The following is a 21,909-nucleotide window of genomic DNA, read 5'->3' on the forward strand; positions in this document are numbered from 1 at the left end:
GTTGGCCCCTGGTTAGGGAAGGTCAAGCACCTTTTTAGCTATTGCTTAGAGCAGGCCTATACATGCCCCATCCCTGGAGGGGTTCAAGGCCAGGTTGGACGGGGCTTGGAGCAACCTGGGCTGGTGGGAGGTGTCCCTGCCCAGGGCAGAGGGTGACACTGGGTGGGCTTTAAGGACTGTTCCAACCCAAACCATTCCCTGATTCTATAACAGTCTAGCCTAGAGCACAGCTCCCAGCGTGCTGCCAACAGGCGTAGCGGTGCGGATGGGGACCATGGACTGTGTTGCGATCAGCCTTTGTGCATTGAGGAATGGTGGTGACATGCTGCACAGTCTCCAGCAGTCATTATAGTGGCCATCCCTGTAACATCAGCAGCCTTGACCCAAAGAGAGCTCCCTTGACCAAAAAAGAAGGTGCAGCTCTGCAGGTCTCGGGCTGCAGGGAGTGCCTGGGGCCTCTCACCTGGGCTGGGTAGAGAGACATGTTCCTGTTGCTGCAGGAGGTGGGCGCTGCTGGGGGACCTGTGTCACCAAGTGAAGGACCTGTGGTTGGATTGAAAACTGATCTCTGAGGTTGGTGATCAGCAGCACAAAGTCCAGCTGGACGCCAGTTACTAGTGAAGTACCCGCAGGATTTGGTATCGGGGCCAATTCTGTTGCAAATTTTTGTTAATGACTGGACGATGGGACAGCTTGCGCCCTCAGCATGTTGGCAGCTGGTACCAAACTGGGAGGAGTGGCTGGTACACCACTGGTGGTGGTTGTGCTGCCGGTCAGAGGGACCTCGGCAGTGTTCTCTGAAAGCTTTAGGGCTGGGCTGGTAACAGAGGATAACTTCCTACTGTTTTAGGGTTGTGAGTATCCTTTTACTCTGTCAGGAGACATTGAGAGGGTTAAATACCTTCATGTGTTGTATCCCTCCTTCCGATAAATAGGCACATAAAGTCAAAAAAGCCAACGCGGTTGTACTAGCCGCTGCCTGAAGTACTCTGCTTTACAAAAGCTGACATCTTCACTTCGTTTGCCTTTCTTTTCCCTCATCAAGCCATAAAAATGAACCCTCTAGCAAAACCTTCAGTTGTACTCTTACTATTTCTCAAGATGTTTTTAGCGGGAGTTACTGTGCCGCATCTTCGTAGAGTACTTCATTCTCTGCCAGTGGAGAAGCAGTATGTGTCTACAGAGGAACAATTTAGTTCAGCTTGACTTACGGTCGTGTTGGCTCTGAACGCTTGCTGAGGCTTTGCATTGTAATGTTTGCAGCTAAAAGTGTGTTGTTATTTGAAAGCTGAAGTGTCTTTCTAAGGAGACAGGGAGTGGATTTTTCAGCCCTCAGCATCTTGAATAGTCAGGTTTCTGTTCCAACCACAGAGTAACGAAAATCTATCCTAAAGTTTAAAGAAATGAGATCTTACCGTGAGTGGGCAAGGCGTTTTCCTTCCAAAGGCTTCCTCGAGAAATCAGCCTGTGGTATCCGTGCGCAATTTGGGGCCTGGTGTTTTCTGTGTTCACTTTACAAATCCTTTTCACTTCACAGCATCTAGGATGCCGGCAATTCATCTGGAAAAAGAGCCCTGGAGCAACTTAATCTCAATAGAAAAATGTTCTGGAAATAAGAGAAAGGGAAAAAAATGTGATGAGAACATATAGAAATGATACGTGGAAGGGCTTCATTAAATGAAATTAATCACTAAAAACAGCAAAACTTTTGTTTTCAGGATTTAAAGCTGTCACTCCTGCTGTGTATGGTCAAATTTTTTAAATATTGTGGAGACGGTGAGGTCACTTGAAGGTGTCTCTGATCCGGGGTAAAGAACAAACTGATGTCAGGTTACCTTTGTAGCTTTTGACTTTTTTCTCAAGAAGCGCCTGTTGGAATTGCTTGTAGTCATCTTTGTTTCAAGGCAAATGCCATTTATTTTGCAAATGGAGGAGAGGCCACTTGATTTGTAAGTCGTAATTTTTCCTGCGTTATTTGAAGGTCAGGCTTTTCCAACCTGTTCAATGCGATTTTTGCCCTTAAACTTCCATAAATGATACTATTCATCGTTTGGCCACGGGACAAAGCGGCTTGTGTCCTGGCGTATAGAGCCAAATGAAGCAGCGGGGACACATTCTGTATTTGAAAATCCTTATCAGTAAAACTAGGTGTTTTCTTTGTTTCCTTTCTGTTGCAGTCAAAAGCCTTTTCAGTAAGACGTGCTGGGTTTAAGTCTTAAGCAGAAGCAGGAATTGGCTCAGAGAGCAGTCTGGGTCTTAGTCACAGAAACTGTAAAAAAAAAAAAAAAAAAAAAAAAAAAAAAAAAAAACAACAAACTGAATTGAGTTACGGTGGAGGACAGGACCGAGCTGTGGCGTTGACGCTGACCGTAGACAGGTATTGTGGAAGTGCTTACATACAAACCCGAGCTTTTGGATCGGTTCTCTAAAGGACGTGCTTGAAGTGGAGGTGGAGCGTGGTGCAGCGATTCGTGGTGTGGTGTCCACGGCCTCGCAGCAGTGCGCTGCTTCCCCCCGCGTCTCGCTGGGTTCGGCAGGACACCAGGCTGCCCGGCCAGGCGGAGCTTTGTCCCCCGGCCTGATCCTGTGGCATTTCTGCGCGGCTCTCTTGGTGTTTGTGCAACTAATGGTGGTTTTGGACAGCATTTATGACTGAACTGGAGATGAAGCAGAACTGTAAAAAGTCCTTCAGAATGATTAATTGTGGCGTCAAGAAGTTATTCAGGAAAAAAAACGCACACCAAAACCCGACTTGCTTCCATTTTCCAAAATCTGTATAAAAAACCTATAATATAATATTTTTTTCGGGGCAAAGTGGAAGTGACTTTTAAGATGAACATGCTACTTCATTACCTGTACTAAACTACTGTACTTAGTTCTATCTCAAACAGCGGGTTTTCCAGTTTTCTGGGACTTGGGGTGCTCACCATGGTGTCGGTGGGAGAGAATGGGGGTGTTTCCCAGAAGCAGAGCCGCTTCGCACTATCCCTGGTGAAGCCAGGGGTAAGGCCGTTGCTGAAGAACGGAGGACTGGCTGCTTGGGGACTGCATCAAGAGACAGGTTTTGGTTCCAGCAATGACTTTTAGCTTCAGATTCATTTGTTTTCAGAGTAGCTGAGACGCCTAATCTATATCTTAAGTGACAGGGGTGTTCCTTGTGTTTTCAAAAATATCCTGTGAGCTATGTGGTAGACTAGTAATAAATAGAATCACTTCTGTGTTGTGATAATAGTGTTTGATTGGCATAGACTTGTAATGGAAAATCATGCCCTTCTACTGGTAGTTTTTGAAGATCAGTGATTAAATACTTGAGATGCTTTTTCACATCCAAAAATATGTTTTGACCAAAATGCTTCAAGAAGCTGCTTTCTTTTCTTTTTTTTTCTTTTTTTTTTTTTTTTTTTTTTTTTGTAAGGACACCTTGTAGTATAAAAACAAAAACTGCCGAGGGGGTAACAAATAGCAACTGCTTGTCTCCAAAGTCGAGCCAAGCAGTGCGTGTAGAACAGGTCAGGTTCTGAAGTTCGCATTTAGAATATCAAAGTGAAAAAGTGGTTAACAGTTACGATGTGGAACAGAGATTTAACATTGGGCTGAAGGACATAAGGAGGAGCTAGAAACCAGCATCATCTCCAGAGACCAGTGGACAAAAAAAAAATGACAGAAGAAAACTAGTGGAAACCTACAGAAATGAGTTTTCACTCAATTAAAAATAGCCTATGAGAATGGATGCTTCCAAAAATGTGTGACAGAATAACTAGTCCACTGAAAATTGGCAGAGTCTGTGTTGCTAGCCATGTAGCAGTTTTAGTAATTCCAGGCTTTGGTTTAAGGACTATGCTAGAAATAAACTCAAAATTTAGACGTGGTTCCATTCATGGAAGAAAATATTGTGAGGGAGAAAAGAGTGTGATTCTTTACCTTCTCTAAGCCTTTCATTAATATTCAGTTCTGTTACATCCCCCCTTAGATGTATTAAGACAGCCTATATGCTGAACCTCGTGAAGTTCAACCAGGCCAAGTGCAAGGTCCTGCACCTGGGTCATGGCAATCCCAGGCAAAAATACAGGTTGGGTGGGGAATGGCTTGAGAGCAGCCCTGAGGAGAAGGACTTGGGGGTGCTGGTGGCCGAGAAGCTCAACATGAGCCAGCAATGTGCGCTGGCAGCCCAGAAAGCCAACCGCATCCTGCGCCGCATCAAAAGAAGCGTGGCCAGCAGGGCGAGGGAGGTGATTCTGCCCCTCTGCTCCGCACTGGTGAGACCCCACCTGGAGTGCTGTGTCCAGCTCTGGAGCCCTCAGCACAAGAAGGACATGGACGTGTTGGAATGGGTCCAGTGGAGGGTTATGAAGATGATCAGAGGGCTGGAGCCCCTCTGCTGGGAGGACAGGCTGAGGGAGCTGGGGGGGTTCAGCCTGGAGAAGAGAAGGCTCCGAGGAGATCTTCCAGTCCCTAAAGGGGGCCTACAGGAAGGATGGGGAGGCATTCTCCATCAGGGAGCATAATGATAAGATGAGGGGTAACAGTCTCAAACTGAAAGAGGGGAGATTTAGATTGGATATTAGGAAGAAATTATTTACTGTGAGGGTGGGGAGCCCCTGTCCCAGGTTGCCCAGGGAGGTTGTGGCTGCGCCATCCCTGGAGGGGTTCAAGGCCAGGCTGGATGAGGCTTTGAGCAACCTGGTCTAGCGGGAGATGTCCCTGCCCAGGGCAGGGAGGTTGGAACTAGATGATCTTTAAGGTTCCTTCCAACCCCAACCATTCTGTGATTCTGTGCATATTTCAAAAAGACCTTGTCAGGTAGAACTGGAAGAACCTCAGAGTAACATGGTGGTGTGTTCCTCCTTCTGTTGTTTGGGATCACAGGATGGTGCAGGGACACTAGTGCAGCCTCCTGCTGAGAGCAGTCAGCTGTGAGGTCAGACCAGGTCACTCAGGACTTTACCCCATCTTGCAAACCTCCACCTGCTCCAGTCCACTGAGGATCTTGGTGGACCTTTGCTGAGCTCGCTTCAGTTTATCAATGTCTTTCCTGTATTGGGAGACATTGACCTCTTCCCTCCTGTCTTCTGGTTGTATTTCCCTGTTGGTGTAGTGCAGGGTCCTGTTAACCTTCTCTGTCATAGTGCGCTCCTGGCCCACACTTGCCTTGCTCTATACCGTGAGTCCCAGGTCCTTTCTATAGAGCTGCTCTCCAGCCCGTAAGTGCCCAGTCTGTGGTGTTGCCAGGGTTTCTTCCTTCCCGTGATCAGGGCTTTGCATTTGTCCTTGCTGCGTTTCATAAGGCGCCTGTTGGCTCGTTCCTCCGGCGTGTTGAGGTCCCTCTGGGTGGCAGCCCTGTCCTCCAGGGTGTTGACAGGTTCCTCCCAACCTTTGTGAGAGCACGCTCCCATCACCTCCTCCAGGTCATGGATAAGAGGTTAAACAGCAGGTCCCAGGATAGATCCCTGCAGAACTCCACTTGTTGCAGGCATACGCGTAGAGTGTGGGGATTCTTTTTGTTTGTTTTTTTGTTCTCTTTTTGAAGATGGGTGGAACATTTGCATTCCTCCAGTTGCTGGGGACCTCTTCCAATTTCCATGACCAGTCAAAGATGATAGAGAAGAGTTTTGGGCAGGACATGAGCCTGGGGTCTCAGCACTCTTAGAAAGAGCTCATCTTGCCCCATGGATTTGTATGGGTCAGGTTCTCTCAATCAGTCTCTGACTTGATCTTCATCCACTGGTCCTTCTCCTTGAACTCTTTCCCAGAGAGAAAGAGACCTGTTAGACTTTGTCGGTGAAGACTGAGGCAAAGAAGGCGTCGTGTACCATCCTCGCCAAATCCCACGTGCTATTCAGCAGCTGCCCCGCATTTTCCTTTTTCAGGCAGCAAGAGAAGCTTTTCTCGTTCCCCTTGAGGTTGGTTGGTTGGTTGGTTGCATTCCTTTCAAGCCTCAGCTGCAGTTGGGCTCTGGCTTCCCTGAGACTGCGTGGAGGGTGTCTCTAAGTTCCTGCTGTCGTAGGCCGTTGGTTCTTCCCTCGACTGTGCACTTGCTGTCTGCGTTGGAGCTCTGCCATGAGCTCCCTGCTTCGCCAGGCCGCTCCGCTGCCACATCTGCTTGTTTTCCTGGCCGTTAGGAAACAAAAGATGCTGCACGCGTAGTGTTGACTTGTCTCAGGGGTTAGGATACAGCCCCCTGATGGCTTGCTCTGCCAGTCCTGCCTTCCCGCACTTCTGCATCGGCACAACCTTTTTTCGGAAGTTTGATGTAAGGGTGCTTGCGTTTTCCTGGGGGTTGGTGTGCTCGTGTATCCCCAGCTGCACCGTAGTGGACCTGTACTAAAGAAAGCCCGCACAAGGTGCATCTCAGCGCTTCCAAGCTGTCCTCATCCTCTGAAACTACAGAGCCGCTGCTTTGAATTCTGCTTTTTCAGCACATTGGTATCAGGCATTTGGACTTGGTGTTTCTTAATGCATTCATTCATATTTAAGCTATCTGGTTATCACTCACAGCACATTTTGTAAAGCCAAACAAACAAAAAAAACCCAAACCCAACTCTCTTTCCAAGATGCCACATCCTCCCCTGAGTGACATTGGGGGAGTTCCATCCTTCTGTGTTCTTTCCTTGAGCATTTTAAATTTAATCTCAAAACGCTTTTTCCCAGTTCAGAAAACAAACCGTAAGTTCAGACGCCCTCGTACTGAGGTGCGCTGACAGAACAGGAGCCAGGTGTAAATTTAGGTTTTCCCGAGAAGGGTGGGATGAGCAGGATCTGCGTTAGCGGCTTTCAGGGGGGCAGTGAGGCTGTGGCGAAGTGGACAGTAAGTGGTAGCTCTGGTCTCGTGTCGGGCTCCCCAGTGAAACTGGAGTTGTGGGGCGGTAGCGGGAGGGGAATGAGAAAGGAGCTGGTGACTGAAGGCGTGTGTCTCGGGGAGCTGGGAAAGGAAGCGGGGACATGGACAGAAAACCAAGTGATGCACAGAAAGAAATGAGTGCCCTCTCTGGTGAAAGGGCTTTTTGTCGTGGCAACAAAACTAGATTCTTTCTGCTGAAGGAGTATAGTAGTTTGCTTAAAACTAGGGTTTATGGTCACTTTGTTAATTATTCATCCAGATAAGGACCTCCTTGTTTGGTTTTTTTAATCTTTGTCTCTTGAGTAGATTTGCATTTATGGAAACCTTTTTGAAGGTTTTTTTTTTTAAAGTTTTTTTTAATTACTGTCCCCTAAAACACTTAAACTGTTACAGTAATGCCTCCTTTTGCAGGGTAGGTTTCTAGCAGGTCCTTAACATCACAATAAAGCAAATAACTTGTGTCCTTGCCTGGGATAGCAACACTTGACAGAAATCCTAACGCTGTGTAAGTGCCGATTCCATATGTATTTTCTGGCATGCCCTAGAAGGAAGGTAGTTTGTCGTGTTGAGGAGGAGGGAACACGGAGTAAAACTGTGCAGCAGAGAGCGTTCCTGAAGAGTGACCGTCAGCAGAAGGGTGTAACGTGCCTCTTGCAGTGACGAGAGTGTTGTGTGTTCAATATCCTCGGCTGTTTAGAGATGAAAACTAGTAACTGAACGGCAGGAGATGGCTGAGACTGAGGGTGTTAAGTATTTAGAGCAAGATAACGTAATATATGTTGTCAATTTTGCGTGGCCTGGTGTTTTTTAGCACTGGAAGACTGTAAGTTCATATTACACTGATGTAAATTGAAGGTGGTGAGTATAGTCTAAGAGGGAAGGTCTGTATTCTAATTTTTGTAGAGAAAGATAAATAATTGATATTTTTTTTTTTATCTAGTGGCAGGTAAAAGTTAACAGGACTGTGATTTCGGGTCTTTAGTCTGAACTTCACTGTCAAATGCCTACAGCGAATATGAGAAAATCTGGTAACTGTTGTAATCCTGCCGCTTTTCAGACCCTTCTTTTTTTAATCTGTGTTTGTTTCTGTCAACGCCATTATGTCCCTGCTCTCTTTTCCCAGGGCATTCAAACTCCTTGATAAGGAACAGTCATTGAGCAACCTCTATCAAATGAGAAGTGGAGAAGGTGCGGAATTTTGCTCAGACAAAACCAGTGAAGAAAGCCAAGGGGATATGGGCACTGCCTGGGTGTGCTTTAGGGAACAGACACTTGGAAGGATAAGTGTGTGTGAGCTCAAGGGCAGCATTTGCACGAGAACAAGTGGGTATGAAGTATGAAGACCCGCATTTAGAAAAGGAGAGCGTTGGATGGGGTTTGTAGATGCTGTGGTTTTGGCCGGATTGGCCGATCAGAGCGACAGATGCCCCCCTGCCACCCCCGTGCTCAGAGAGGAGAGGAAGAGATAAGGAGATTTACGAGTTTAGAAAAAGAACTAAACTACTTTAATGAAAATAATTATAAATACGAAAATAGTAAATAATAATAGAATAATAAAAATTAAAGAAAAAAAAACCATATACAATAGATACAAAACTGTATCCAGCTCCCAGGATGGCGATCGCGTCACCAGCAGACACAGGGAAAGTCCCAGACTGGAGTCAGCGACGGACGGGAGCTGAATTCCGGAACTAGAGTCAGGAATGCTGGGATCGGGATCAAAGGCAGACGGACAGACAGGGTCCTCCTCAGACGCCGGCCATTGAAGAAAGAACGAGCCAGAGCCCCCTTGCCCCTTTGATCCCTCAGCTTTTACACCGAGCGTGGTGCAGATGGGATGGAATACCCTGATGGTCAGTTTGGGGTCCCCTGTCCCGTCTGCTCCTCCCTGCAGGTGGGACCCCTCTGCGCTTCTCCGCTTCCGACCCTCTAACGGGGCAAACGGCGAAGTTCGCTGCCCTTGGTTGGTACAGCAATAAGTATAAGCAAGAGCCTCTGTGCGCACCGTTCCTTGGTACAATCAGGTCTTACCCCTCTGAGAGTGAACAGTTTCTGAACAAGATGCTGTTAATTTCAGACGTTAGTCAGTTAGAAGAGGCCCAGCTAAAAAGTAAAATTACAAAACTAGCTAATCTCCCTTGTCGCTCATTTCAAACAGTGCATAAATACGTAACCTGTCCGATGCTTTGCAAGAAAGCTGCTGGTGAGTGAGGGTGGCCGCCTGCTGCCTTCCCCGGCAGCTCGTTGCAAGAAAATAGTTCAGAGGCCGAGCCCCTGATGTCCGTGACTCAGCGTGCTGAAGATAGGTTAATAAATGCATACGGTGGGGAATACTGCTGCTCTTCCCCTGCTGGGAGAATATAGTCCCCCCTCCCCAGCGCAGCGTCCGCCTGGGCAGTGACAGCCCCGACTGCCAGGGCTCAATGGTGCAGATTTGGAGGGCTTAAGTCTTGTTGAACTCTGTTTCCCTGGTCTTTAAGGGCCTATTTCCGTAAACTTTATTAGGACCTGGTTCTATTCATTGGTTTGCTGGCATATTCACATTTATGTGGCTTTTGGAACAGATTGAAAGCATCTACAAAGCGGCCAGTGGTCTGAGCCTTCGGCGCAGGTGCTGGACCTGTGAGGGCTGTCAGGCTCTTCCCACCCTCTCGGGAGGGAAAAAGTCATTGCCTACTCTTAAACTTAAAAAAAGAAATAAGCCAGGGTCCAGGTGCTAAATGTTTTTCTAATTGTTAAATTATTTGCTTTCTTAATCAGGGGAAAAGAGTCTCAGTAGGTAAGGGATTGTAGACTAACCAGATTTGATCCGAATGTTTGACCATCTCTGACTAATAAAACAGGAAATGAATGTTCTAAAGAAATCAGCAAAACCTGTGCTGTAGGTACATGTAAGATACGTCTGTAAAATCCTGATCAATGTTATCTGTAGATCCTTAAGGGATAAAGGTGCAGAAGCTGGTGTCTGAGATCTTGCTTTTATTGCGTTTATTTATTTCCTGTGCAGAGTTAAATCCTGCTCGGCTGTCAGAGTGATTTGCCGTTACAGTTGTGCAGAAGCGTCTGGCATCAGGAGAGTCGCATCTGTGCCAGTGGAGATGATTTAACACTCGCTCTGTAAGAGAACAGGATATTGTTCCTGCGGGAGGGTTGGACACAAAGGGGATCTGGCTTCTTTAGCAGACAGTAAAATTAAGCGGGACTGTTTATAGAAGGAGCATATTAGGAAGCGGGCAATGCCGTTGTTTGGGTTTAGGTGGGTGACTGCTCTGCTCGGATTCAGAGCGGCGCAGAGCCAGGCAGGGGACGTGCCAGGGCGCGGGGCAGGGGTTCTGCGGCCAGTCTCTCCCGTGTGCGGTCGTGGGAGCGCTGCCAGGGGCATCTGGAGCTTCCTCCCGTCCTCGGGGCTTTTAGACTCGTAGGTCTCAACTCCTTCAGTACCCAGGGGATTCTCTTCTCGCAAGATGGAATTAATCTGCGGTGTCTGTTACAGCCCCTTTCTTCAGTTTCTTTGACATCTTGTGCTGCGATAATCACCATATCACTTTTTTTTTTGGGGGGTAGGGGTGGTATATTTGGTGTTCTGAGATGTCTGGAAAGCATAAGAAAACTTCTTTGCCGGCTAAGGCTATTGCAGAGCCACGCTTGGCCATTAAAAAAGGGCACTATTTTGGAAGAGAATCCTCTACTATAATGATTAGCTGTGTCTTCTGGTGTTCTCAAGCCTAACAATTGAGCTGAATAATAACTTAAAAATAATACATTGTTAAAGTAAAATAGCACATTCTCCTGTGCGTGCTTACAGTTTGCTTTAGAAAATCCCATAGATCTGGGTGAGACAAGGAGAAGTTGTCTGAAAAAGGTGCGTCTTTTATTGAATGGGAGTTGCTTTATTGCACTGAGACGGTCTTGAAAATATTTTAGCTATTTTTAGGTCTACAGTGATAAGAGCCTCTAATTGTTGGGAAATTGCAGCCCAAAATGATCTTAGTATATATATAGTGTTATAATTGACAGTAGCATTTGTGGGGGTTGGACATAGAAGCAGAACAAATAAATATCCAAATAAATATCCTTTGCCTTAAATATTTTAAAGATTTGTATTATTATTCTCAAATTCTTTCTGTGAGAGTTAAGAGTAAACTTGCAGTTCACGTACTATCACTTTATGTGTGCGTTGAAGAGAATTTTTCACTCCTCAGTTTCGTCCTGCGTTTGGGAGACTCGCTGCTCATCAGCGCTGTGAATGTATGAGGGATCGAAAACAACTTTTCCCCCCTTGTCTCCAGGAGGAATAGCCGCCCGGGAATGAGTAACCTGAAGATTCCTTACCCAGCGGTTCATCTGTTGACACTTTCTCCCTTGCTGCTCTTTATCTACAAGAGTTTGTACTTGTGAACTTTGTTAAATTTCTTGCCTTGGTCCCACACCCGTTAAGCTTACAAGACTGTTCAGAGTCGGTATTTTAGTCTTGAATTTCTTACTGTCGCTGGATCATCTGTGCTGTCTGATAGACGCTGCCCTTGGAGACTGAGGGATATCCAGAGTGGCAAATGAAGGAGCTTTGAGTTGCTTCATATGGTGACACTTCTTTGGCCTATTTAAATATTTGCTGTGTGGATTGCGTTTATGTCGAGTTCACTTTTTCTCATTTGCATTTCCTTTAACCTCAATGGTGGTAACTTTCTTTTGTTAGGATTAATTTAAAAAAATGTTCTTCCACGTAGGACACAGCTTAGGCTACGGCTTTGTGAACTACGTTACTGCAAAAGATGCTGAAAGAGCAATAAACACACTGAATGGCCTCAGACTTCAGTCAAAAACTATCAAGGTAGGATGTCGAGATTATTTCCTCCTTCTGTGAAAATGGCATTCTAATAAACTGCGTTCTGGTGGTAAAGCCTGCGTGGCCTCTGACTGCGAGGAGGGTAGAATCTGAGAGTAGTGAAGTGAGCTCTTAAGTCTCTCGGGTTTGTAATAGCTTTGTTTCAAAGATCCCCTTTTTTTCGTTCCCACCATTTTTACAGCAGCAGGTGGGATCATTCCAAATTGTTGCCAGGCTTTTGAACTCGTGTGTTGCTGATATTGCTGATCTCTGTTTTAAATCATGTTACTACACATGCACTCCTTTTCCAAAATAACAGCCAGTACTCTGCGTGCAGGAAGTCACACACGCCTAGGTGATATTTGTAACTTTCTCTAAAAGCAGAAATTAAGATAGAAAACTGCGCTCCAGCCGGTAAAATCTTTTAATGAGGCTTTAAAAAAAAAAAATACACTGGCAGCACGAGTTCTTGGTGTGATCTGTGGTTACTGACAGGTCCGGTACCTGAGTCAGAATTCAGTCAGGGATTAATCAAAATAGCAAATACGTTTGTTGGAAACATCGCTGTTAGTCTCCTGCTGTCTCTTTATAGCAATGCCACTATATTCTTTACCTGTTGGATAAGCCCAAATTGAATGGAGTTATAAAGGGACATGACTCTTCTCTTTTTGTTCGGGCGTTTTCCCCCTCCCGTCTTCTCCCCGTTCTGCTTTTTTGAACTCCAGTAAAAATATGCCTGCGCTGTTTAGTGGGGAACAAACTAAAGTGGCTCGTGACAAAGTAACGTACTCTTTCCTATTTGCACCCTGAATGTACCTTTTTTTTTTTTTCTTTCTTCGTAAAGGTTTCCTATGCTCGTCCAAGTTCTGAAGTTATCAAGGATGCTAATTTATATATTAGTGGACTGCCAAGGTCAATGACACAAAAAGATGTAGAAGATATGTTTTCACGTTTTGGACGCATCATCAACTCGCGTGTGCTTGTGGATCAAACTACAGGTGAGTTCCGTTGTGCTGGCTTCCTAAAACTGCAGCGTACGGCATGTTTGGTGGGTTTCAGAGACTGGTCGTTCCTAAGCTAAATTAGACTTTCACAAACTAACCGTGACATCTGGTGTCAACCACTGAAATAATTTTAATGGGGTATCCTTTCCCAATGTTTTTTTTTTTTTTTTTTTTTTTTTTTTTAAAAACACAGAATGACTTACACTGCCTCCTTGGCAAGCTTACGGTCTAAACCTCATGTCATGTTTTATGCTGTTCTTGTCAGTTTTGCCAGGCTGAGCTGCTGATTTGCCAAATCTGCCCTCTCGCTCTGACGCTTGACGCTACTGTAGCGCAGTGGGCTTCTGGGCAGTGTTTGTAGTCTGGAGTGCTAAGGTTACCTTTACCTTACACAAGCGCAGCTGTTACCCACAGGTAAATTCCAGGCCATAGGTACATATTAAAAAGCAAAACAACAATGTGTTTTGTCTTTTATACCAACTTGGAACTCACTCACACAGTTTCCTCATATTTTAACGCATTTGCGAGGTCTTGCAGTCCTCTTTGGTTACTGCCAACGAAAAGAATGAACTTCATACACTCAGAACTGCCCTCTTGAATTTTCTGAATGTATTTTGTTTGGGGGGGGGGGCGGGGGGAACCCAGAGAAAGAAAAGGGAGAAGTTGCTTAGTTAAGGACTCAGCTCAGGAGAGACCAAAGGTAAGGATTTCCTTTATGCTGGTAATTCTGATTTAGTGTTACAATGTGTTTCCACAGAGTTTTAATTTCTTACCTAATTATTTCAGGCAGTATGACTGCAGAGTATCCTGTAACCTTAGGTATTCTGTGTTTTTTCCAGTAGCCCGTATGTCATGTGTGAATTTGGAGAGAACTTCTACAAATACACTCTTTCATTAATTATGCATGTGCTATATTAGAATAGAAGACAATCTAATTCTAGCAATTGCACGTTTGAGGTTTATGTACAGTAGTATGTACAGTTATACGCAGTAGGTAGGCAGCAACTTTCAGCCTCTGGGAGGAATTGACTAATTTGGAGTAGGCCATCGGCAGCCTTTGGTGGGATTAATCTGACTAAATGCTAAAGTCTAAGTATCTCCGTCGGAGCTAGCTCCTTGAGTAGGCGTCCGCTTTCAAGCATTTTGATTTGGTCAGACCACACTGGAAATGCCATTGCGCGTAAAAGAAATCCGAGGTGACACGAAGAGATCTGGATACTGATGTTGTAGGCGCTCAGGTGTTGAGTGAGGAAAATTCTGCCCTTCCTTTCCTAGAGAAAAGGATTCATTTTGTCCAACTTGTGTGGTTCTGTCCCTAGAGCTAGGTGACAGCTGTAGGCAGAAGCAAGAAGACGAGTTCTAGAGCACAGAAAACCTACTGTAAGACCTGTCCCAAACAGTCATCCTTCTCTGGCTGCCAGCGGAGTCTAGATAGCTACGATCTGTCTCTGACAGAGCTGTAAGATGAGGGTACACGAGTTGTACAATCAAAATCTCTCCAGGAATACTACAGTTTTCCTTGGGTGTGCTGAGGCAAGATGCTGTCTAATTCGGTGTCAGCCCAGAATATGCCACTTGCTTTCAAGTAACCTTAATAATGTATTGTTTGAAGGACGTGCTCCGTTACGTTATAAAGGTTAATGCACGCATAGCCTCGGTTTCTCTTCACTTCAAGAATGTAGCCACGCGTTGACATTAAAACCTGCCTTTCATATCTTGATCTAGTCCGTTAGGATAAATTTAATTTGTGCTCTTAGATGTACCTTCTCAGCAGAGCTTGTTCTCTAGCTTCTGAGAATTAATCTGATTTAAAAATATTTTTCCTACAACATTTATATCTTTAAATGAACGCTACGATAAATCAAGTGAGAAGCACTAAGAGGAACAGTATGGCAGTGGAGAAGAAGTAAGATATGTTGGGCTCTGGGATGGTCCTGGCTGAGTTCTGGGCGATGCTGCTGCTCTGTGCCCTCCCGGCGTAGGGCAGATGCTTCCCCCTGGCCCGGAGAGGCTCCATCTCAGTGCCCTTGGAGCAGATAGTGCCTTCAGCTCTACCTTGATGAGCCGACCTGGTCCAGCCTCCTGTTTAGGAAGTAACCAACAAGAAATCAAAAAACGGAATACGTTCTTCACAGGTCGGTTCCTTTCCAGATCACTGTAGAAACACGAGCTGCACAGTTGGGACTGGCCGTCTCCCGCCATGGTTCTGCAGTTCTGGTCTTCAAAAAGTGCAGTGGCTCTGCGTACTTAACAACATGCAGTAAATAAGAGGAGTTGTTATTTACGGAAGTTCTCCCAGTGCCCTGGAGGAAAATACACGTTTTCTAGAGACCACTCCATGGGTAGCTGTAGGGGGTGGATTCCCTTTTGCTTGCTTGCCGTACGCCCAGGGTTCTGCCGTGCTGCATTTCCTTCTGTGAAATACAGGAAATAGCGTTCAGCTGTTAAAACAGCTTTGTGATTTATGAGAAGCTTAAACAGCTTCTGAAGCTGTGTTTGAAGATTGCCCTACGTGGGGGTAGAGTAGAGATAACATGTCAGTGTTTGATACGGCCCTTTCCGAAGAGTTGGTAAAGCACTAGAATTAGTCTAGCCGTAATACTTTGCGGCTTTGGAAATGCAGTTTAAACAAAATGTACCTTTTTAGCTTCACTGTGATAACTGATATTTCCAGAGTAAGGTCGGGTCACAGGTGAGAAGGGAGAGTGGGGGACGAGATCTCCCAGGGCACGACGTTGACCTCAGTCAGGAGGGTAACAGCCTCTGGGGCTGGAGTGAGGGACAAGGGACGCAGGTGTTTAACAGCAGCATGACTCTCAGTACGGTTACCGAGGGGTCAGTCCTAATCAGTTTTTAATGAATTAAAAACAAGGTATGTATGTGACAGCTAGAAATGATGACCGTGATGTAAGTGAACTTGTGATCTCTTCATTACAGAAGTTCAACCGCTTTATTCGCGTTAGACCTTCATATCCTCGTCTGCGAAACGGAGTGTGTTTTCAGTGTGGAAAACTGAAAGCATCTGGAAAAATCCGTGTCAATTTTGTGTTTGCAGATGCTTTTTAGCGATAAAGTAATCGAAGCTAAGGGGTTTTGTTTTGTTTTTAACTGACTGGAATTAATGCTTTTCTTTCTGGAATTCATTTAAAATGTTGGGAGGTTTTTTTGGTTAATGGGAATGTCAGTTGGTGATGGATTTTATGGAATTTTTTATTAAGTGTTTTCGTCACTGTGTTTGTTATAGCCGAAATGTGTTAACTTGTCTTCTGTTTCTTAATTTTGTACTTTATCCTCTAGCTGCTGAAGAAACATTAGTAAATGTAGAGAACTTGAAAGCTGTGACCATAGAAATATTTAACTTTTTTGTTTTTTGCTTTCAAAGTTATTTTGAGTTTATCCTGAACTTCAATTTTTTTTTTTATTTTTTTTTTTATTGGTTTGGTTAAAAGGTTTGTCCAGAGGGGTCGCATTTATCCGGTTTGACAAAAGGTCAGAAGCAGAAGAGGCAATTACAAATTTCAATGGTCACAAACCCCCAGGTTCCACCGAACCCATTACAGTGAAGTTTGCAGCCAATCCTAACCAGAACAAAAATGTGGCACTGTTATCGCAGCTGTGTCATTCACCAGCTAGACGGTTTGGAGGGCCAGTGCATCACCAGGCGCAAAGATTCAGGTAGGTTAGGAAGAATAATGCGTTTAAGGCTGTCCTGCTAATCCCGTGTCCGTCTGGGAAACTGTACCCTGGCAGCTGTGCGGTGGTACCTTCATGGCAGCGTGTGTGAATGAATACAGAGTGCGCTATATGTCCTGCAGTGTTTTGTAAATAAAGTGTTGAATTAAAATATGATTAAAGTAAAATCTTACTTGTAAAATTGATATTGAAGTTAATTATGTAAAGGTACATACACTACGGTGTCTGTTTCTACAACTGAGTGTACAGTGAGATGGTAGAAGGTAGCAGTTTCCAGATGGGTGTTGGTAGATGCCTGTCTCAACAGATCCCCACTCTGGAGTCCGTGTATCTGAACGCAGATATAATTTGGCAACTTTAATTAAAGCTCTGAACCATTGGTTCCAGCAGGGAGGCGTCACAGAAAACCAGGAAAACCTTATTTCTGATTAAAAGATTCTGTGGGATATCTTTCCTTGAGTCCTGGTACGTTCAGTTAGGTTATTGAGTGATTGCAGCGTTGTCTGCTTCCAGAGCTGTGGAAGATACTTCGTATTTTGCTGTGAGAATTGCCTTAGTTGCTTTGAGTATGAATTGCTGGAATTTGACTTGCCTTAGTTGCTTAAAGGAGGGTGTTGATAGTTGGCCTGTGCTCTGGAGAATGCATCATGTTTACTGTCTTGCAGTTAAGTAATTGGCTTTGTTGTGTTCATGAGACGTTCTGAGCATAGTGTTTCCCTGCTGATAATTTACTTTTTTTTTTCCTTTTTTTCCTCTGAGGTGTCCAGTTAGCTCAACAAAATTGGACTAAAACCTCGAATAGTTTTTTGGAGTGCTTCTGTTCCAGTATTGCTGTGACCGTTCCATAATGCTTTAGTTTAGCGTTTTAAGAACAGCTAGGTGTGATGTGTCTGCAGTGAAGGTGTAGCGTGTCTCCAATGAGACCTTTGTTTTACACTAAAGGTAATTGAACAGGTTGCCCAAAGAGACTGTGGAGTATCTGTCCTTGGACAGGCTCAAAACCTGGCTGGAACGGGCCTGAGCAGCCTGCTCGAGGTGTCCCTGCTTTGAACAGGCACCGAGTACAGGGGGACGATCGCTCTGCATCGCCCGCGAGTCCTTCTGTGTTGGCAAACAACAGGTCCAGCGGGGCACCGTCCCTAGTTGGCTCATTGACCAGCTGTGTCGGGAAGTTCCCTTCCACACACCCCAGGAACCTCTGAGACTGTTTCCTCTGTGTTTCCAGCAGGCATCTGTTAAGTCGAAGGCCCCCATGAGGAGAAGGGCTTGCGATTGTGAGACTTCTCCCAGCTGCTTACAGACTATTTCATCTGTCTCCTCATCCTGGTTGGGAGGTCTAGAAAAGAATCTCACCTGATTCTTACCCATAAACAACCCTATTGTCACCATCAGTCAAGCTCTAGACAGTCAAAACGCTCCCTAACGTACAGGGCCACCCCACCTCCTCTCCTTCCTTGCCTGTCCTTCCTGAAGAGTTTGTAGCCGTCCCTTGCAGCACTCCAGTGGGAGTCATCCCACCATGTTTCTGTGATTGCAACTACATCAGTTTTCCTGCTGCACAGTGGCTTCCAGCACCTCCTGTTTGCTGCCCACGCTGCGTGCGCTGGTGTGGATGCACTTCAGTTGTGCTATTGATCTCACCACCTTCTTGGGGGAAGAAGCCCCAGTTCCCACGTGACCATTCTCAGGCGCTTCCATGGTTTCTAATGCATCAATAACCCTCGCGTCTTTGCTGCCACGTGGGTCACCGTCCCCTTCCTCCACTGAGACGGCGGACAGAAGGACCTTGCTAGCACGCTGTCCCTCAGACACTGGTGTGCTGCCCCCGGGCTTAGCTCTCGCCAGCCTGCTCTTATCCCCTTCCCCTTCAAATCTAGTTTAAAGCTCTTTTCAGTGAGCCCTGCCAACTCCTGCGCGAAGATCCTTTTCCCCCTTTGAGACAGGTGTGCCCCATCTGTCGCCAGAAGCCTGGTGTTGTGTAAACTGACCCATGATCAAAAACCCCAAAATTCTGCCAGTGACACCAGATACCGATCTGCTGGCTCTTCCTCTTTCTTCCCTCATCGTTCCCTGCCACTGGAAGGATAGAGGAAAACACGACTTGTGCTCCTCATCCCTTAACCAGTTGTCCCAAGGCCCTGAAGTCTCTCCTGATTGCCCTCAGACTTCTTCTAGCAGCTTCATCCCTGCCTACCTGAAAAATCAGTAATGGATAAGAATCTGAGGGCCACATCGGGGCAGGGAGTTTTCTCTTCACGTCTTTAACCCAGGCCCCAGGGAGGCAGCAGACTTCCCCAGGAAGCGGGTCCGGACTGCGTACTGGGCCCTCTGTTCCCCTCAGGAGAGAGTCTCCTAGGACAATGACCCATCTCTTTTTTTCTTTCTCTACGGAAGCAGTTTTGATGCAGGGCACAGGCCGACTTAACCTTGGTGACACCTCCAAGCTGGATGAACCATCATCCTCGTTATTGTTCGGTTCCACTTTGGTTTGTTCATTGTTCTTTGATGGTACCATTAAGAGCAGCATTAACGCTATTTGCCTGCATTTCCTGCCTTTCTACAGGCCTGAGTTTTCACAAGTGAGGATAAGGTGAAAGAAAACGTTGTGTCTTTCTGTTCCATCCCTGCTTCTGTGGCAACTACATCCGCTCAAGTTGTCTGCGCCCGGCACTCATCTGTCAATGCATTTTGGCCAACTTCTGCTCCTAGTTACAGGCTTGCTGGTGGAGAAGGGGCTGAAGATGTCTAGGTGCTACAGATCGGCAGAGGCAGTAACAGAGCAGTTTGGGGTTAAGCCATGCTCTTACGAATATGCCATGGAGGCAAGATTCACCAGTTGGCTTGAGGACAAGTACTGTCCACGTCTCTCTCTGTGTCTCGTCACAGACTTGTAAGAACTTTAACGCTTGCTTCCCTCACTCGCACGCGTATGCACACCAGATGGATCCATCCCGCAGCCCTTCTGATTTTTCTTCCCACCTTTGGTGTCAATTGCAATTTTTTTCTAGTGAGTCTTCCTTAAAAGATGCTGAACTTTATGAATTGTAATAATTCACCCTGTGGTAAAGCTTAGGAACCTTAGCTTGGACTGAGTCTTGTTTGTTTTGTGCGGTGAACAAAACATGATGAAAGGATAAGCTGCTTCCGAAGAGCTCACGGTCTGTATAAATTACAGTTGTGGTTTCTGCTACGTAGAGGTTGAATACTTAAACTGACATTTTGATTACGCTTCATCCTGTTCCATCATATCCCTGTAAAGCCAGGATTAAGCCTTTAGCATCTCTAATTTGTAATTATTAATTTCCTACAGATATCGCTCAGACCCTTTGTTTCGTGTTCCGTTAATCCTTTGTAGCTACTGTGGTATTTGGGGCTCGCATCAGGAACGGGTGGCGATGCCTCGTCCCCCGGGGTTGGCCTGGCTGATTCTGAGCCGTGGTTTTCCAAGCGCTCCGTTGCCATCCAGAAGGAATGATGCTGCAGCACGGGATTGTGTTTGGAGGACAGATAAAACATCTGGGGCGAGGGTTTCTTTCGAGTATATTTGTTTACTTAAACAGAATAGCAGATCTTTAGGCGTTAGGCTCTGCTGCAATTAAGGAGTTTAGCTCCTAAAGCTTGAGAGGGCAAGTCCTTGGAAGCCCTGTGCTTTTACGGTTCACCGGAGCTTTATGCTAGAAGAATGTTTTTTTCGAATCTCAAATATTCCCAGTTCAGCTGGTTTTGCTTTCAGACTTGTGCAGGGTTGAAGCCAGTTCCCGCTTACTTTAGCAAGCATACTTCTGTTTATATCCCAGCCCGTGGGTTGGGTCCAAAATGCCTGAAGGGGAATTGTTGTTTCTTGATAATTCTTTGATCAAGGGGAAATGCGAGAAGGCTGTAGTGTGTTTAACCCTGTCACCGGCAGCTCCCACACATCTGTTTTGTTTCACTCCAGTGAAATTGTTTAAATTTTCAACTGTTAAGCCAATTTGTAATTTGGATGCAAGTTGTCTGTGGTGACAATGCCTCAAAAGAAAACATTTCATCCAGAGTAGCATTTCGTCAAAGTTCTAGGAGAATGAACCCCCTTGTTTCCATTGCTGCTGCTCTCTGCTCCGTGGCTGTTTGATTTAATGCCCTGCTATTTCAGGCTTCGAGCTCGTATCACTGAATACTCAGCAAGCCCCGTTTTGTACACAGTAAGTTGTTCCTGTCTTTATCAGGCTGTAGGAGAAAAAGTTCCTTGTGAGGCAAACAGTGGATGTGACCAGTATCAGCGTAGCTGAGCTCCTCTTTTGTGGAACTATTCAAAAATAAAAAGATCATAGAATCATAGGGTTAGAAGGGACCTCTGGAGATCATCTAGTCCAACCCTCCTGCCAGAGCAGGGTTGTCTTAGAGCAGGTGGCACAGGAACGCGTCCAGGTGGGGTTGGAATGTCTCCAGAGACAGAGACTCCCCCACCTCTCTGGGCAGCCTGTGCCAGGGCTCTGCCACCCTCACAGCAAAGAAGTTCCTCCTCCTGTTTAGGTGGAACTTCCCATGGTCAAGTTTGTGCCCGTTACCCCTTGTCCTGTCCCGGGCACCACTGAGAAGAGCCTGGCCCCATCCTCCTGACACCCCCCTTTCAGTATTTATAAGCGTTGATAAGGTCCCCCCTCAGTCATCTTTTTTCCAGACTGAAGAGACCCCAATCCCTCAGCCTTTCCTCATCAGAGAGGTGTTCCAGTGCCCTCAGCATCTTGGCAGCCCTTTGCTGTCCCCTCTCCAGCAGTTCCCTGTCCTTCTGGAACTGGGGAGCCCAGAACTGGACCCAGCGCTCCAGGTGCGGCCTCCCCAGGGCAGAGCAGAGGGGGAGGATGACCTCCCTCCACCTGCTGCCCACGCTCTTCTTGATGCCCCCCAGGATGCCACTGGCCTTCTTGGCCACAAGGGCCCATCGCTGGCTCATGGTCACCCTGTTGTCCCCCAGGACTCCCAGGTCTCTTTCCACAGAGCTGCTCCCCAGCGGGTCACCCCCAGCCTGTCCTGGGGCAGGGGGTTATGATGCCAAGTTCGTGTGTGAAGGGCAACATAAGCTACTACTAAAAACAATACTACTGCTTATTAGCAGTGGGATTGCTCCCACCTGTGATGGTATCTACAGCTGTTCTCAGGTTGCAGTGAAAAGAATTCAGCAAAAAGAATTTATAGGACTTCCATAGAACTAAAAAAAAAAAATTGTTTTCATTTAGGAGTGTCACTTCTGAGATTATGTCCTCTAGAGTGTTAAAATAATCCCAGAAGCTATTAAATGAAGCGGTCTGTCTCGTAACAGTAGAGAAGCTTATAAGGTGAAAAAGATTACAATTAAAAAAAATACATATACCGTGTTGATAATGTCAAAAGATGTTGGAATGTTGAGGTTAGCATGACTTAAAAGAACGATCCATAGATCACATCATCTACGGCTGCTTAGGGAGGATTGAAAAAGCAATGTGGAAGAGACAGTATAAAAATAAATGAAACAAAAATGAGGACACCAGCAGTAAGTGAGATAAGACTGCAATCATTCAAATTACAGTATT

General features: G+C 45.9%; 1 protein-coding gene across 5 annotated transcripts in view; it reads left to right on the forward strand.

The window, feature by feature from the left end:
- Positions 1–21,909, forward strand: part of ELAVL1 (ELAV like RNA binding protein 1) — a 46,201-nt gene that overhangs the window by 19,357 nt on the left and 4,935 nt on the right. For all 5 annotated transcript variants that reach the window (XM_074566081.1, XM_074566079.1, XM_074566077.1 and 2 more), the window contains 3 exons: positions 11,566–11,669; positions 12,508–12,661; positions 16,117–16,342. In XM_074566081.1, coding sequence (XP_074422182.1) covers positions 11,566–11,669; positions 12,508–12,661; positions 16,117–16,342 — 484 coding nt within the window. The remainder of the gene's footprint in view (positions 1–11,565; positions 11,670–12,507; positions 12,662–16,116; positions 16,343–21,909) is intronic.

Source organism: Larus michahellis, chromosome 23, assembly GCF_964199755.1.
Source record: "Larus michahellis chromosome 23, bLarMic1.1, whole genome shotgun sequence".
NCBI lineage: Eukaryota > Metazoa > Chordata > Aves > Charadriiformes > Laridae > Larus > Larus michahellis.